At 52.6% G+C, this 17,625-nt stretch overlaps 1 protein-coding gene across 1 annotated transcript; it reads right to left on the bottom strand.

The window, feature by feature from the left end:
• Positions 1-1,249: 1,249 nt before the first annotated feature.
• PPP1R16A (protein phosphatase 1 regulatory subunit 16A) lies at positions 1,250-15,952 on the bottom strand. Its single transcript, XM_034063138.1, has 9 exons — positions 15,267-15,952; positions 14,442-14,512; positions 11,343-11,488; positions 10,077-10,180; positions 9,120-9,244; positions 8,919-9,044; positions 6,788-6,863; positions 3,322-3,451; positions 1,250-1,795 (listed from the first exon to the last, which is right to left on the bottom strand). Exons 1-9 carry the CDS (start codon positions 15,529-15,531, stop codon positions 1,372-1,374), a joined length of 1,467 nt encoding a protein of 488 aa, XP_033919029.1. The 5' UTR covers positions 15,532-15,952; the 3' UTR covers positions 1,250-1,371.
• Between the last annotated feature and the right edge of the window lie 1,673 nt (positions 15,953-17,625).

Genomic DNA, 17,625 nt, shown 5'->3' with positions numbered 1-17,625 from the left:
GCACCCCACACTTTCCCCCCCCCACCTCCCATGGGGCCCAGCCCCACACATTCCCCCCAGGGTGCATTGTGGGGCCCCCATTCCCCTTATCAGCCCCACACAGCCACCAACCCCACACCCCCCTCCCTGCCCCATAGCGCTATGGGGCAGAGCCCCACAACCCTGCCCCCCCAGTGCCTCACCTCTGTGCTGTGGGTGCTATGGGGCAGGAGGAGGAGCTATGGGGCTGGGGTGGCCTCTGACCTTCACCAGCAACCAATAGCCAGGGGGGTGGTGGGGCTGCCCCATAGCGCCCTATGGGGGGGGGGGGGGTCAACGCTATGGGGCTGGAGGGGGTGACCCATAAGTGGGGGGTGCAGGGACCCATGGGTGGGGGGGGGAGGGGAGGGAGGGGGTATTTATAGCACAGGCAGAGAGGTGACACCAGAGGAATGGGAACACCCCCCCCAACCCCCCCCTGCCCCATAGATGGGCCCGGCCATGGGGTGCCCCATAGGGACCCTGTTGGTGCCCCACAGCAGCTCATGGCTATGGGGTGCCCCATAGGTGAGCCTTGCTATGGGGTGCACCATAGGCACCCCCATGGGTGCCCAATGACACACTTTGCTTTCACTATGGGGTGCCCCACAGATGTGCCTTGCTATGGGGTGCCCCATAGATGCATCTTGCTATGGGGTGCCACATAGGCACCCTCATGGGTGCCCACAGACGCCCTTTGCTTTCACTATCGGGTGCCCCATAGATGTGCCTCGCTATGGGGTGCCCCATAGATGCGTCTTGCTATGGGGCACCCCATAGGAACCCCCCTTGGGTACTCACACACACCCTTGCTATGGGGTGCCCCATAGATGTGCTTTGTGACCCCCATGTGTGCCTCATAGACACCCTTTGCTATGGGGTGCCCCATAGATCCCCCCTCCATTAATGCCCCATAGACACATCCTCAATGTGGGGTGCCCACAGTGACCTCTTTCTATGGGGTGCCCCATAGAACCCCCCAGTACACACCCCATAGACCCCTCCCCTGGGTGCCCCATAGATATACCTTGCTATGGGGCACCCTAGTCCCGACCCCCCCCCTCCCCGCAGTGTGTACCCCATAGACACCCATTGCTATGAGGCACCCCCCCTGCAGTGCGTGCCCCATAGACACCCATGGCCATGGGGCTGCCCCATAGCTGCCCCATAGCCATGGGGCCGCTCCCGCATCCAAGAACCTCCGGAGCAAGGAAAACCACCAAAAACATCATCTTTGGGGTGGAAAACGTCCGAATCCCGAAGCAGATCCCGAAGATCCCGAAGAGAATTCCAGGGATTCCCGATCCCAATGATTCCCGATCCCAATGATTCCCGATCCCACTGATCCCACTCTCACATCACTTGGCAGCACCGGCGCTTCCCACCCGGAGCCTCTTCCATGGGCGCCGTCAGCTTCAGGAGCGGCGGCTCCGGATCCCGATCCCGATCCCGATCCTGATCCTGATCCCGATCCCGATCCCGATCCGGATCCCGTTGTCCCTTGGAAGCCGCTCGGATCCGCTTGAGCTCGGCCAATGTGTGTGGGGGGGTGAAGTCTCCATTGGGTTGCGATGGCTCCGATCCCATTGGATCCGATCCCATTGCATCTGATCCCATTGGATCTGATCCCATTGGATCCGATCCCATAGGATCCGATCCCATAGGATCCGATCCCGGCTCCAGGCTCCCGCGCCGCTGCCACACCAGGGCCTCGCGCTCGTGCTCCCGTCGGTACAGGTGGGATCGCTCCGAGAGGCTGGCGCGGCGCACGACTTTCCTGGGAATGCCGGAGATGGGCATGGATCCATAGGGATATAGGCCTGGGATAGGGAGGATCCAGGCCCCATCCATAGGGATACAGCCCAATGGAGCAGGATGCTCCAGGCCCGACAGGCACATCCCATTCCATAGGGATACAGGCCCTGGGATAGGGAGGTTCTAGGCCCTGGAGGTGCATCCCAATCCATAAGGATATATCCCAATGGAACAGGATGCTCTAGGTCCCAGAAGCTCATCCCATTCCATAGGGATACAGCCCAATGGAGTAGGATGATCCTGGCTCTGGAGGTGCATCCCAATCCATAGGGATATATCCAAATGGAAAAGGATGTCCTAGGTCCCAGAAGCTCATCCCATTCCATAGGGATACAGCCCCTGGGAGCAGGGAGGCTCCAGACCCCACAGGCTCATCCCATTCCATAGGGATACAGCCCAATGGAGCAGGATGCTCCTGGCTCTGGAAGTGCATCCCAATCCATAGGGATATATCCCAATGGATCAGGATGCTCTAGGCCCCAGAAGCACATCACAATCCATAGGGATACATCCCAGTGGAGCAGGATGCTCCAAGCCCCACAAGCTCATCCTATTCCATAGGGATACAGCTCCATGGAGCAGGATGCTCCAAGCCCCACAGGCGCATCCCATTCCATAGGGTTACAGGCCCTGGGATAGGGAGGCTCCAGGCTCCATCCATAGGGATACAGGCCCTGGGATAGGGAGGCTCCTGGCTCTGGAGGTGCATCCCATTCCATAGGGATATATCCCAATGGACCGAGATGCTCCAAGCCCCACAAGCTCATCCCATTCCATAGGGATACAGGCCCAATGGAACAGGATGCTCCAGGCCCCTGAGGCACATCCCATTCCATAGGGATACAGCCCTGGGATAGGGAGGCTCCAGGCTCCATCCATAGGGATACAGGCCCAGGGATAGGGAGGCTCCTGGCCATGGAGGTGCATCCCAATCCATAGGGATATATCCCAATGGAACAGGATGCTCTAGGCCCCAGCTCATCCCATTCCATAGGGATACAGCCCCAGGGAGCAGGGAGGCTCTAGGCCCCAAAGGTGCATCCCATTCCATAGGGATACAGCCCAATGGACCAGGATGCTCCAAGCCCCACAAGCTCATCCTATTCCATAGGGATACAGCCCAATGGAACAGGATGTCCTAGGTCCCAGAAACTCATCACAATCCATAGGGATACAGCCCCAGGGATAGGGAGGCTCCAAGCCCCACAGGCTCATTCCAATCCATAGGGATACATCCCAATGGACCGGGATGCTCCAGGCCCAACAGGCACATCCCATTCCACAGGGATACATCCCAATGGAACAGGATGCTCCAAGCCCCACAGGCTCATCCCATTCCATAGGGATACATCCCAATGGACCGGGATGCTCCAAGCCCCATCCAACCACATTACAGCACCCAGAACATTCCCATTGAACCCATTCCCGTGTCCCACCACCCGCATCCCAACATCCCAGGATCCCATCCCGCCCCATTCCCAACCTCACCCCCGGCTCCCGGTGCTGGAAGCGCGGCGCTGGAGTTGGGATTTGTGCTTTTCCTGGGATTTCATCACGGCCGCGCGCTTGTGCCGCAATTCCAGGAGCTTGGAGCGGGTGCGCTCGTCCGCACTGACGTCTGGAATACCGGGAATACCGGGAATGGGATGGGCACAAAGGGTGGGAATAGGGATGGACACACAAAGGAATGGGAATACGGATGGACACAAAGGATTGGGAATAGGGATGGACACAAAGGGTAGGAATAGGGATGGACACAGAAAGGGATGGGAATAGGGATGGACACAAAGGATTGGGAATAGGGATGGACACAAAGGGTTGGGAATAGGGATGGATACAAAGGGATGGGAACAGGGATGGACACAAAGGGATGGGAATAGGGATGGACACAAAGGGATGGGAATAGGGATGGACACAAAGGATTGGGAATAGGGATGGACACACAAAGGATGGGAATAGGGATGGGCACAATGGGATGGGAATAGGGATGGACACACAAAAGGATGGGAATAGGAATGGAAACAGAAAGGGATGGGAATAGGGATGGACACACAAAGGATTGGGAATAGGGATGGACACACAAGGGGATGGGAACAGGGATGGACACAAAGGGATGGGAATAGGGATGGACACACAAAGGGATGGGAATAGGGATGGACACACAAAGAATGGGAATAGGGATGGACACAAAGGGATGGGAATAGGGATGGACACACAAAGGGTGGGAATAGGGATGGACACACACAGGGTGGGAATAGGGATGGACACAAAGTGATGGGATTAGGGATGGACACAAAGGGTGGGAATAGGGATGGACACAAAGGGTGGGAATAGGGATGGACACACAAAGGGTGGGAATAGGGATGGACACAAAGGGTGGGAAGAGGGATGGAGACAAAGGGATGGGAATAGGGATGGACACACAAAGGGATGGGAATAGGGATGGACACACAAAGGGATGGGAATAGGGATGGAGACAAAGGGATGGGAATAGGGATGGACACAAAGGGTTGGGAATAGGGATGGACACAAAGGGTTGGGAATAGGGATGGACACAAAGGGATGGGAATAGGGATAGACACAAAGGATGGGAATAGGGATGGACACAAAGGGATGAGAATAGGGATGGACACACAAAGGGATGGGAATAGGGATGGACTCAAAGGGTTGGGAATAGGGATGGACACACAAAGGGATGGGAATAGGGATGGACACAAAGGTTGGGAATAGGGATGGACACAAAGGGATGGGAATAGGGATGGACACAGAAAGGATTGGGAATAGGGATGGACACAAAGGATGGGAATAGGGATGGACACAAAGGGTTGGGAATAGGGATGGACACAAAGGGATGGGAATAGGGATGGACACACAAAGGATGGGAATAGGGATGGACACAAAGGGTTGGGAATAGGGATGGACACACAAAGGGATGGGAATAGGGATGGACACAAAGGGTTGGGAATAGGGATGGACACACAAAGGGTGGGAATAGGGATGGACACAAAGGGATGGGAATAGAGATGGAGACAAAGTGATGGGAATAGGGATGGGAACAGAAAGGGATGGGAATTGGGATGGACACACAAAGGGATGGGAATAGGGATGGACACAGAAAGGATTGGGAATAGGGATGGACACAAAGGGATGGGAACAGGGATGGACACAAAGGATGGGAATAGGGATGGACACAAAGGGATGGGTATAGGGATGGACACAATGGGATGGGAACAGGGATGGACACAAAGGATGGGAATAGGGATGGACACACAAAGGATGGGAATAGGGATGGACACAAAGGGTTGGGAATAGGGATGGACACAAAGGGATGGGAATAGGGATGGACACACAAAGGATGGGAATAGGGATGGACACAAAGGAATGGGAATAGGGATGGACACAAAGGATTGGGAATAGGGATGGATACAAAGGGATGGGAATAGGGATGGACACAAAGGGATGGGAATAGGGATGGGCACAAAGGGATGGGAATAGGGATGGACACAGAAAGGATTGGGAATAGGGATGGACACAAAGGGATGGGAATAGGGATGGGCACACAGGGATGGGAATAGGGATGGACACACAAAGGGATGGGAATAGGGATGGACACAAAGGGATGGGAATAGGGATGGACACACAAAGGGATGGGAATAGGGATGGACACACAAAGGAATGGGAATAGGGATGGACACAAAGGGTGGGAATAGGGATGGACACACAAAGGGATGGGAATAGGGATGGACACACAAAGAATGGGAATAGGGATGGACACAAAGGGATGGGAATAGGGATGGACACACAAAGGGTGGGAATAGGGATGGACACACACAGGGTGGGAATAGGGATGGACACAAAGTGATGCGATTAGGGATGGACACAAAGGGTGGGAATAGGGATGGACACAAAGGGTGGGAATAGGGATGGACACACAAAGGGTGGGAATAGGGATGGACACAAAGGGTGGGAAGAGGGATGGAGACAAAGGGATGGGAATAGGGATGGACACACAAAGGGATGGGAATAGGGATGGACACACAAAGGGATGGGAATAGGGATGGAGACAAAGGGATGGGAATAGGGATGGACACAAAGGGTTGGGAATAGGGATGGACACAAAGGGTTGGGAATAGGGATGGACACAAAGGGATGGGAATAGGGATAGACACAAAGGATGGGAATAGGGATGGACACAAAGGGATGAGAATAGGGATGGACACACAAAGGGATGGGAATAGGGATGGACTCAAAGGGTTGGGAATAGGGATGGACACACAAAGGGATGGGAATAGGGATGGACACAAAGGTTGGGAATAGGGATGGACACAAAGGGATGGGAATAGGGATGGACACAGAAAGGATTGGGAATAGGGATGGACACAAAGGATGGGAATAGGGATGGACAGAAAGGGTTGGGAATAGGGATGGACACAAAGGGATGGGAATAGGGATGGACACACAAAGGATGGGAATAGGGATGGACACAAAGGGTTGGGAATAGGGATGGACACACAAAGGGATGGGAATAGGGATGGACACAAAGGGTTGGGAATAGGGATGGACACACAAAGGGTGGGAATAGGGATGGACACAAAGGGATGGGAATAGGGATGGACACAAAGGGATGGGAATAGGGATGGTCACAAAGGATGGGAATAGGGATGGACACACAAAGGGATGGGAATAGGGATGGACACAAAGGGATGGGAATAGGGATGGACACAAAGGGATGGGAATATGGATGGACACATAAAGGGATGGGAATAGGGATGGACACAAAGGGATGGGAATAGGGATGGACACACAAAGGGATGGGAATAGGGATGGACACAAAGGGATTGGGAATAGGGATGGACACATAAAGGATGGGAATAGGGATGGACACAAAGGATTGGGAATAGGGATGGACACAAAGGATTGGGAATAGGGATGGACACAGGAGGTCAGGACTCACCCAGGGGGGTCTCATCCAGATCCGTCTTGGAATTGAGGTCGGCTCCATGGGCAACCAGGAGCTCCAGGAGCGGCAGCTGCCGGGAATGGGGGAAAATGGGGGGAAAATGGGAAAATTGTGGGAAAAATGGGGGGAAATGCTGACAAATGGGGGAAAACGTGGAAAAAATTGGGAAAATGGGTGAAAATTGGGGGAAATGGGGAAAAACTGGGGTGAAACTGGGGAAAGGGTGGAAAAATGGGGGAGAATGGGGGAAAATGGGAGGAAATTGGGAAAAACAGAAACAATGGGTGAAATTGGGGGAAAATTGGGAAAAATGAGGGAAAATGGAAGGAAATGGGCAAAATTGGGGCAAAATTGGGGCAAAATTGGGGCAAAATTGGGGAAATCAGATGGGGTTTGCGGGAAAATTGGGGAATTTTGCTCAAAATTGAGCAAATTTGCACAAATTTGGCTCAAAATTGAGCAAAATTGGGCAGGATTTTCCTGAAAATTGGGCAGAATTGGGCCAATTTTGCCCCAAATCCAACAGATCCAGGGCGAGTTTGACTGAAAATGAGGGAATTTTGACCAAAATCAGGTCAAATTGGGAGAATTGGGAAGAGTTTTATTGGAATGTGATAAATTTTGCCCCAAATTGGGAAAAATTCTGCAGAATTGGGAATTGCAGAAAATTCAGGGATTTTGGTCCCAAATCCCCCAGAATCAGACAGGATTTGCCTGAAAATCAAGGGATTTGCCCCAAAAGCAGGCAGAATCAGGCAGGATTTACCTAAAATTGGGTGATTTTGCCCCACATTAGGCAAAATTGGGTGGGTTTGCCTCAAAATAGAGTAAAATTGGGGAATTTTGTCCCAAAAAAGGAAAATCAGGAAAAATGAGGCAGAGATTGCCTAAAAATTGGGAAATTTTGGGAAAATTTGGGCCAAATCAGGAAGAATGAGGTGGGTTTGCCTGAAAATGGGGAGATTTAGCAAAAAAATGGGAAGAATTGGGCAATTTGCTGGAAAATTGAGCAACTTTATACCAAATTGGGCAGGATCAGGCAGGAGTTGCCTGAAAAGTTGGGAATTTCACCCAAAATCACACAAATTGAGTGGGTTTGCCCCAAATCCAGCAGAATCGGGCAGGGTTTGCCTGGAAATCAGGCAGTTTTGGGCAAAATTGGGCAAAATCAGGCAGGGTTTTACTGAAAATCAGGGAATTTTGACTAAAATCAGGAAGGGTTTGAAATATTCAGGGAATTGCTGCCTGATTCAATCTGATTTTTCCCAATTTTAGGCAAAACTGTCCAAATTTTTCCAAAAAAAGGGCAGATTTTACCCAAAAAACAGGGAATTTGAAGCCAAATCAGGCAAAATTGGGCAGAATTTGCCTAAAAATTGAGAATTTTGCCAGAAATTCCGTGAAATCAGGCTGAAAACTTGGAATTTTGCCTAAAATTGAGAAAAATTGGGCAGGTTTTGCCTGAAAATTGGGAAATTTGCCAGAAATTCAGCAACAAAAGGCTGAATATTTGGAATTTCACCTAAAATTGAGTAAACCCTGCCCAGTTTTTCTCAATTTTAGGCAAAATTCCAAGTTTTCATCCTGATTTCACTGAATTTCAGGGTTGAGTAAAATTGAGTAGGATTTGCCTGAAAATAGTGAATTCTGCCTAAAATCGAGCAAAATCACGTTGAAAATCAAAATATTGCCTAAATTTGAGCAAAATCAGGAAGGGATTTCCTGAAAATTGGGAATTTTGCTTAAAATTGAATACAATTGGGCAGGATTTGCCTGAACTTAGGAATTTTGCATAAACCTGAGCAAAACTGGGTGGAAAATTGAGAATTTTGCCTAAAATTGAGCAAAATCAGGCTGAAAATCGGGAATTCTACCTAAAATTGAGCAAAATCAGGCAGGGATTTCCTGAAAATTGGAAATTTTGCTTAAAACTGAGCATCATTGGGCAGGATTTGCCTGAACTTAGGAGTTTTGCATAAACCTGAGCAAAATTGGGTGGAAAATTGAGAATTTTGCAGAAAATCAGGAATTTTCCCTAAAATTGCACCAAATCCCGCTGAAAACAGGGAATTCTGCCCCACCTGGGGCGGGAACGAGGCCAAATCCATCGGGAACGCTGCCCTACCTGCCCCCAGCATGCAGCCGCGTGCAGAGGTTCCCATCCATCCCAATCCCGGACGGCGATCCCGGCGCGATGCTCTAGGAGCAGCTCTGCTGCCTCCAGGTACCCATTGGCTGCAGCCACATGGAGCTGGAAGGGATGGATCGGATCCGGTTGGGAATGAGGGTCGGCTCCAGCATCTCCCATCCCATTCCCGACTCCTACCAAGGTGGCTCCGTGGCCCCGGGGAGCATCCAGGTCCTCTCCGGCATCCAGGAGGCTCCGGATCTCCTCCAGCATCCGGCGCTCCGGAGCGGCGCGTGCTTCCTCGATCTTCTCCTGTGTGATCCCTATGGGAGACAGCGAGGAGCTATGGAGGGGGCAAGGCACTGATCCTGATGGATCCCGATGGATCCCAATGCTGGATCGTGATGGATCCTGATGGATCCCAACTCTGGATCCCAATTGATCCTGATGGATCTGGATCCCAATGGATCCCAACACTGGATCCCGATGCTGGACCCCAATGGATCCTGGCAGTGGGTCCCGATGGGTCCGGACAGTTGATCCCGATTGACTCCACACTGGATCCCGATGGATCCTGATGCTGGATCCCAATGGATCCTGATCCAGATGGATCTCGACTCTGGATCCCAATGGACCCCTATAGATCTGAATCCTGATGGATCTGGATCCCAATGGATCCTGACAGTGGATCCCGATTGATCACGACACTGGATCCCGATGGATCCCGGTGCTGGATCCTGATGGATCCCAACTCTGGATTCTGATGGATCCTGGTGGATCTGGATCCTGGTGGATCCCAACACTGGATCCTGATGGATCTGGATCCTGATAGATCCCAAAGGATCCTGATGGATCTAGATCCTGGTGGACCCTGATGATGGATCCCGATGGATCCCGATGATGAATCCCAATGGATCCCGATGGATCCTGATGCTGAATCCCAATTGATCCCGATGCTGGATCTTGATGGATCCCAACTCTGGATCCCCATGGATCCTGATGCTGGATCCCCATGGATTCCCATGGATTCGGATCCCGATGTATCCCAACTCTGGATCCCAATGGATCCTGATGCTGGATCCCAATGGATCCCGATGGATCCTGATGTATCCCAACGCTGGATCCCTATGGATCAGGACCCCAACACACACTCACCCTGCGCGGCCATGGCGCTCTCCAGGCAGTCCAGGGTGGCCTCATCCTCGCACAGGTCATAGGGCATGTTCCCGTCGGCATTGAGCGCCAGCAGGTCTGCTCCGCTGGGAGGCAGGGACAGGGGCTGGGATCGGTGCCGTTCCCGATCCCAATCCCATTCCTGATCCCGTTCCCGATTCCGTTCCCAATCCCATTCCCAGCCCCGTCCTGACCCCAATCCCAGCCCCACTCCCGGCCACGCTCCCGATCCCGTTCCTGATCCCGTTCCCAATCCCGCTCCTGGCCCCGTTCCCGATCCCGTTCCCGGCCCCGTTTCTGATCCCATTCTCGTTCCCAATCCCGCTTCCAATCCCATTCCCAATCCCACTCCTGGCTCCGCTCCTGATCCTGCTCCCGATCCCGTTCCTGATCCCATTCCTGATACCGATCCCGTTCCCGATCCCAATCCCATTCCCATTCCTGATCCCGTTCCCGATCCCAGCCCCCCTCCCAGCCCCATTCCCACTCCTGTTCCCGATCCTGATCCCATTCCCAATACCATTCCCGGCCCCGCTCCCAATCCTGTTCCTGATCCTGTTCCCGATCCCATTCCTGATCCCGTTCCTGGCCCTGCTCCCAATCCCATTCCCGATAGTGCTCCCGGCCCCGTTCCCAATCCCATTCCCAATCCCATTCCTGATCTCGTTCCCAATCCCATTCCTAGCCTCATTCCCAATCCCAATCCCAGCCCCACTCCCAATCCTGTTCCTGATCCCGTTCCTGATCCCATTCCTGATCCCGCTCTTGGCCTTGTTCCCAATCCCGTTCCCGATCCCATTCCCATTCCCAATCCCGTTCCCGATCCCATTCCTGATCCCGTTCCTGATCCCACTCCTGGCCCCATTCCCAATCCCGTTCCCATTCCCATTCCCAATCCCATTCCCAATCCCATTCCCCTTCCCATTCCCAATCCCAATCCCAACCCCATTCCCATTCCCAATCCCATTCCCAATCCCATTCCCATTCCCAATCCCATTCCCATTCCCGATCCCATTCCCAATCCCAATCCCATTCCCAATACCATTCCCGCTCCCATTCCCGTTCCCCATCCTGTTCCCAATCCCAATCCCATTCCCATTCCCAATCCCATTCCCAATCCCATTCCCATTCCCAATCCCATTCCCATTCCCGATCCCATTCCCAATCCCAATCCCATTCCCAATACCATTCCCAACCCCATTCCCATTCCCATTCCCACCCCCATTCCCACCCCTCTCCCAGCACCACCTCTGGATGAGGCTCATGGCCAGCCCGCAGTGCCCGCAGGTGGCAGCCGCATGCAGGGGGGTCCAGCGCTCACTGTCTGCGGCATTGACAGAGGCACCAGCCTCCAGCAGAGCCCGGAGCACCGGAGCACAGCCGTCAATGCAGCTCTGGGGGGGAACCGGGAATGCCGTGGGATATGGGTGGGATAATCGGGAATGATGTGGGATTTGGGTGGGATAAGGATGGGATAATCGGGAATACTGTTGAATTTGAGTGGGATAAGTGGGGAAAGCATGGGATTTGGGTGGGAAAAGCATGGGATAAGCAGGAAAAGCATGGGATAAGTGGGAAAAGAGTGGAATTTGGGTGGGAAAAGGATGGGATAAGTGGGAAAAGTGTGGGATTTGGGTGGGAAGAGCATGGGATAAGCAGGAATGCCATGGGATATGGGTTAGATAAGCGGGAAAAGCATGGGATTTGGGTGGAAAAGGATGGGATAAGTGGGAAAAGCGTGGGATTTGGGTGCAATAAGAGGGAAAAGCATGGGATTTCGGTGGGAAGAGCATAGGATAATCGGGAATACTGTGGGATTTGGGTGGGATAAGGGGGGAAAGGATGGGATTTGGGTGGGAAAAGGATGGGATAAGTGGGAAAAGTGTGGGATAAGAAGGAAAAGCATGGGATTTCGGTAGCAAAAGCGTGGGATAAGTGGGAATGACATGGGATATGGGTGGGATTAAGTTAGGAAAGCACGGGATTTGGGTGGGAAAAGCATGGGATAATCGGGAATACTGTGGGATTTGGGTGGGAAAAGGATGGGATAAGTGGGAAAAGCGTGGGATTTGGGTGAGAAAAGCATGGGATAAGTGGGAATGCCATGGGATATGGGTGGGATAAGGGGGGAAAGGATGGGATTTGGGTGGCATAAGTAGGAATGCCATGGGATTTGGGTGGAATATGGGAAAAGCATGGGATTTGAGTGAGATAAGAGGGAAGAGCATGGAATTTGGGTGGGATAAGTGGGAAAAGCATGGGATTTGGGTGGGAAGAGCATGGGATAAGCAGGAATGCCATGGGATATGGGTGGGATAAGAGGGAAAAGCATGGGAATTGGCTCGGAAAAGTATGGGATAAGCAGAAAAAGTGTGGGATTTGGGTGGGAAAAGCATGGAATAAGTGGAAATACCATGGTATATGGGTGAGATAAGTGGGGAAAGGATGGGATTTGGGTGGGAAAAGGATGGGATAAGCAGGAAAAGAGTGGGATTTGGGTAGGATAAGTGCGAAAAGCATGGGATTTGGGTGGGAAGAGAATGGGATAAGCGGGAATACTGTTGAATTTGGGTGGGATAAGTGGGGAAAGGATGGGATTTGGGTGGGAAAAGGATGGGATAAGCGGGAAAAGCATGGGATTTGGGTGGGAAAAGCATGGGATAAGAGAGAATACCATGGTATATGGGTGAGATAAGTGGGAAAAGGATGGGATTTGGGTGGGAAAAGGATGGGATAAGTGGGAAAAGGATGGGATTTGGGTGCGATAAGAGGGAAAAGCGCAGGATTTGGGTGGGAAAAGGATGGGATAAGTGGGAAAAGCATGGGATTTGGGTGGGAAGAGCATGGGATAAGCAGGAATGCCATGGGATATGGGTGGGATAAGAGGGAAAAGCATGGGATTTGGGTGGGAAAAGGATGGGATAAGTGGGAAAAGTGTGGGATTTGGGTGGGTAAAGCATGGGATAAGCAGGAATGCCATGGGATATGGGTGCGATAAGCAGGAAAAGCATGGGATTTGGGTGGGAAAAGGATGGGATAAGCAGGAAAAGCATGGGATTTGGGTGGGATAAGAAGGAAAAGCATGGAATTTGGGTGGGAAAATGATGGGATAAGTGGGAAAAGTGTGGGATGAGTGGGAATGACATGGGATTTAGGTGGGAAAAGGATGGGGTAAGTGGGAAAAGCATGGGATAAGCCAGAAAACAGTGGGATTTGGATGGGATAAGAGGGAAAAGCGTGAGATTTGGGTGGGAATACCGTGGGATTTGGGTGGGATAAGCAGGAAAAACATGGGATTTGGGTGGGAAAACGATGGGATTTGGGTGGGATAAGAGGGAAAAGCATGGGATTTGGGTGGGAAGAGCATGGGATAAGCAGGAATGCAGTGGGATTTGGGTGTGATAAGAGGGAAAAGCATGGTATTTGGGTGGGAAGAGCATGGAATAATCAGGAATACTGTTGAATTTGGGTGGGATAAGCAGGAAAAGCATGAGATTTGGGTGGGAAAAGGATGGGATAATCGGGAATACTGTTGAATTTGGGTGGGATAAGTGGGGAAAGGATGGGATTTGGGTGGGAAAAGGATGGGATAAGTGGGAAAAGTGTGGGATAAGAAGGAAAAGCATGGGATTTCGGTAGCAAAAGCGCGGGATAAGTGGGAATGACATGAGATATGGGTGGGATTAAGTGGGGAAAGCATGGGATTTGGGTGGGAAGAGCATGGGATAAGCGGGAATGATGTGGGATTTGGGTGGGAAAAGGATAAGTGGGAAAAGTGTGGGATAAGCAGGAATGGCATGGGATCTGGGTGAGAAAATGATGGGATAAGTGGGAAAAGTGTGGGATTTGGGTGGGAAAAGGATGAAATAAGCAAGAAGAGAGTGGGATTTGGGTGGGATAAGTGGGAAAAGCGTGAAATTTGGGTGGGAAAAGCATGGGATAAGAGGGAAAAGCATGGGATTTGGGTGGGAAAAGGATGGGATAAGTGGAGAAAGAGTGGGATAAGTGGGAATGATGTGGGATTTGGGTGGGATAACCATGAAAAGCATGGGATTTGGGTGGGATAAGCAGGAATACCATGGTATTTGGGTGGGATAAGCACAAAAAGCATGAGATTTGGGTGGGAAGAGCATGGGAAAAGCGCGAAAACCATGGGATTTGGGTGGGATAACCACAAAAAGCATGGGATTTCGGTAGCAAAAGCATGGGATAAGCAGGAAAAGCATGGAATTTGGGTGGGAAAAGCATGGGATAAGTGGGAAAATTGTGGGATAAGTGGGATAAGTGTGGGATTTGGGTGGGAAAAGCATGGGATAAGCAGGAATACCATGGGAAGCTCCGGGGTACCTGGTGCAGCGCCGTGAGCCCGTCCTCATTGCACAGATCGGGGCTGATTCCAGCAGCCAGGAATTGTCGGACTGCGGGTGAGGAATGGGGTGGGAATGAGCTCATGGAATGCCGGGATAGAAGGGACCGAGAACTGCTCCATGCATCCCATTGCCAGGATGCTCCATGGAGCTGCTCCATGGCCTACCCTGGATCTCTTTCCGTCCATCCCAGTCCCTTAGGGATGCTCCATCCCATCCCATTGCAGCCTCTGCTGGGATTGGGATTGTCACAACCCCCCTGTTCCCATTCCATGATGTTCGCATCCCATCCAGGATCCTGATCCCACCTCCACATTCCAAGATCCAGGCTCATTTTCCAGGATATTTAGACCCAAATTTGGGATCTTCATCCCATTTCCCACCCCAATCCCATGGGATCCTCAACCAGAAACATTTCCCAGCCTGGGATTGGGATTGGGATCTGGGAATGGGATTATCCCAACCTAAATCCAATTCCTTGTTCAACCTTAGGATGTTCCCACCTCCACATTCCAAGCTCCAAACTCATTTTCCAGGATATTTGGACCCAAATCCGGGATCTTCATCCCATTTCCCACCCCAATCCCATGGGATTTGACTTTCCCCAGCCTGGGATTGGGATTGGGATCGGGAATGGGATTATCCCAATTCAAATCCATTTCCTTGCCCTTGTTCAACATTCGGATGTTCCTATCTCTACATTCCAAGCTCCAAGCCCATTTCCCAGGATATTTAGACCCAAATCCACTCTCTCCATCCCATCCCCCCCAATCCCATAGGATTTCCCCCCTCTCCCATCTCCCACCCTCATCCGCATCCCTCCTGGCAGCCGCTTCCAAGAGCCGGACACCATCCGGGAACGTCACCCTCTTCCCATGGGCTCCGCTCTTCCTCTTCCCCCTTTTCCCATCGGATCCGGAGCCGCTTCCCGACGCTTGGAATTCCCGTTGGGCTCGTGCCCAGCTCCGCAGCTGCTGCGCTCGGCGTTCCCGAGCCTGGCGCATCCGGTCGGGAATGCCGAGCCTGGCCAGCGCCGGCATCTCGGCCACCAGCTCCCGGTGCTCGGCCATGGGATCCCAATGGGAATGGGGTCGGGCATCCCCTCAGCAATGGGAAGAAGTGGGATAAAGCTTTATCCCTGGATCCCGGCGCCTTCCGGATTGGGATTGGGATCAGGAAATGGGATGGGAAGGTGGGAAGCGTCGCCGTGGTCCCGTTGGGTCAGCATCCAAAGGGAACGCTGGGATGGAGGATGGGAATGGGGGATGCAGTGATGGGAATTCCCGATCCGATCCCGACGGATTCCGGAATCAAGGAGCAAATCCGATGGATCCGAAGGGAAAGCTTGGCTGGGCGCTCAATGATCCCAAAGGCTTATGGTGATTCCCGATCTCTGGAATTGCATCCAGCAGTGGCATGGAAGAGCCTGGAATCCTGCTTGGAATACCGCTGGGAATACCGCTTGGAATCCCACTTGGAATACCGCTTGGAATGCCGTTTGGAATACCGCTTGGAATCCTGCTTGGAATACCGCTTGGAATCCCTCTTGGAATCCCTCTTGGAATGCTGCTGGAATACTGCTTGGAATCCTGCTTGGAATACCACTTGGAATCCCTCTTGGAATGCCACTTGGAATACCGCTTAGAATGCCGCTGGAATACCACTTGGAATACCACTTGGAATCCCGCTTGGAATACTGCTTGGAATGCCGTTTGGAATCCTGCTTGGAATACCGCTTGGAATACCGCTTGGAATGCCGCTGGAATACCACTTGGAATCCTGCTTGGAATACCGATTGGAATCCTGCTTGGAATGCCGCTTGGAATCCTGCTTGGAATCCCTCTTGGAATACCGCTTGGAATGCCGCTGGAATCACCCGGTTTGCGCTGGAATCCTACCAGGAAAAGGGACAGAATCCTTAAGGAAACAGGGATAAACTCAGCTTTTCCCAACCCCCTTCCCGTTTTCCTGCTTCCTTAATCCAGGATCAACCCCCCCCCTCCCCCTCCCCCCATTATCCAAGGGAGAATTCCATGGAGCAGCAACGGGAACCGGGAAGCGAAGGGGTTTTCCCTATGGATGGAACCGGTGGAACCGGGAATGCCGCTGGGAAGGGAAAGGAAGGGAAGGGCAAAATCCAACCGGGAATGCCGGAGGGGAGGGGGGGGGAGGGGGGGGGAAGATCCCAGGCCTATCCCATCGCATTCCCAATGGGAATTCCGGGGCCTATCCCAATGGATCCCCCCCCGGTACCGGCAAGGCCTCACCAGGCCCGGCCCCGCCCCCGCGGTCGCCGTGGCAACGCGGCCACGCTTCCGGTGAGGGCGGAAGTGGGCGGGGCTAGGGGTGGGGGCGGCGCCATGATGGGTGTGGCGGGGAGGGAAGGGGGGGAGGCCACAACCAAGATGGCGGCCGGAGGGGAACGGCGCCACCTGGTGGGGGGAGGGGGTTGGTGCAGGGGGAGAACGGCATGGACCAGTGCGGACCAGTATGGAACAGTACGGACCAGTATGGACCAGTATGGGCCAGTATGGACCAGTATGGACCGGCATGGACCAGTACGGACCAGTACAGACCAGTATAGCCCAGTACAGACCTGTATGGACCAGTACAGCCCGGTACACACCAGCATGGACCAGTACAGACCAGTATAGCCCAATATAGACCTGTATGGATCAGTAAGTACCAGTATAGCCCAATACAGCCTGGTAAAGCCCAATATGGACCAGTACAGTGTAGTATGGACCAGTATAGCCCAGATCAGCCCGGTACAGACCAGTACAGTGCAGTAAAGAGCAGTACAGACCTGTATGGACCAGTATATTCCAGTACAGACCAGTACAGAATAGTATAGCCCAATACAAACCAATATAGCCCAGTATGAGCAGTACAGACCAGTATAGCCCAGTGCAGCCCAGTAAAGACCAGTATAGCCCAGTACAGACCAATACAGCCCAGTACAGCCGAGAACAGACCAGTACAGACCAGTATAACCCAGTGCAGCCCAGTGCAGCCCGGTGCAGCCCAGTACAGACCAGTACAGAGCAATACAGCCCAGTACAGCCCAGAACAGACCAGTACAGTCCAGTGCAAACCAGTGCAGACCAGTACAGCCCAGTACAGTCCCGTGCAGACCAGTACAGTCCAGTGCAGACCAATACAGC

Source organism: Melopsittacus undulatus, chromosome 1, assembly GCF_012275295.1.
Source record: "Melopsittacus undulatus isolate bMelUnd1 chromosome 1, bMelUnd1.mat.Z, whole genome shotgun sequence".
Taxonomy (NCBI): domain Eukaryota; kingdom Metazoa; phylum Chordata; class Aves; order Psittaciformes; family Psittaculidae; genus Melopsittacus; species Melopsittacus undulatus.
This window is presented reverse-complemented; position numbering and strand designations above follow the sequence as displayed.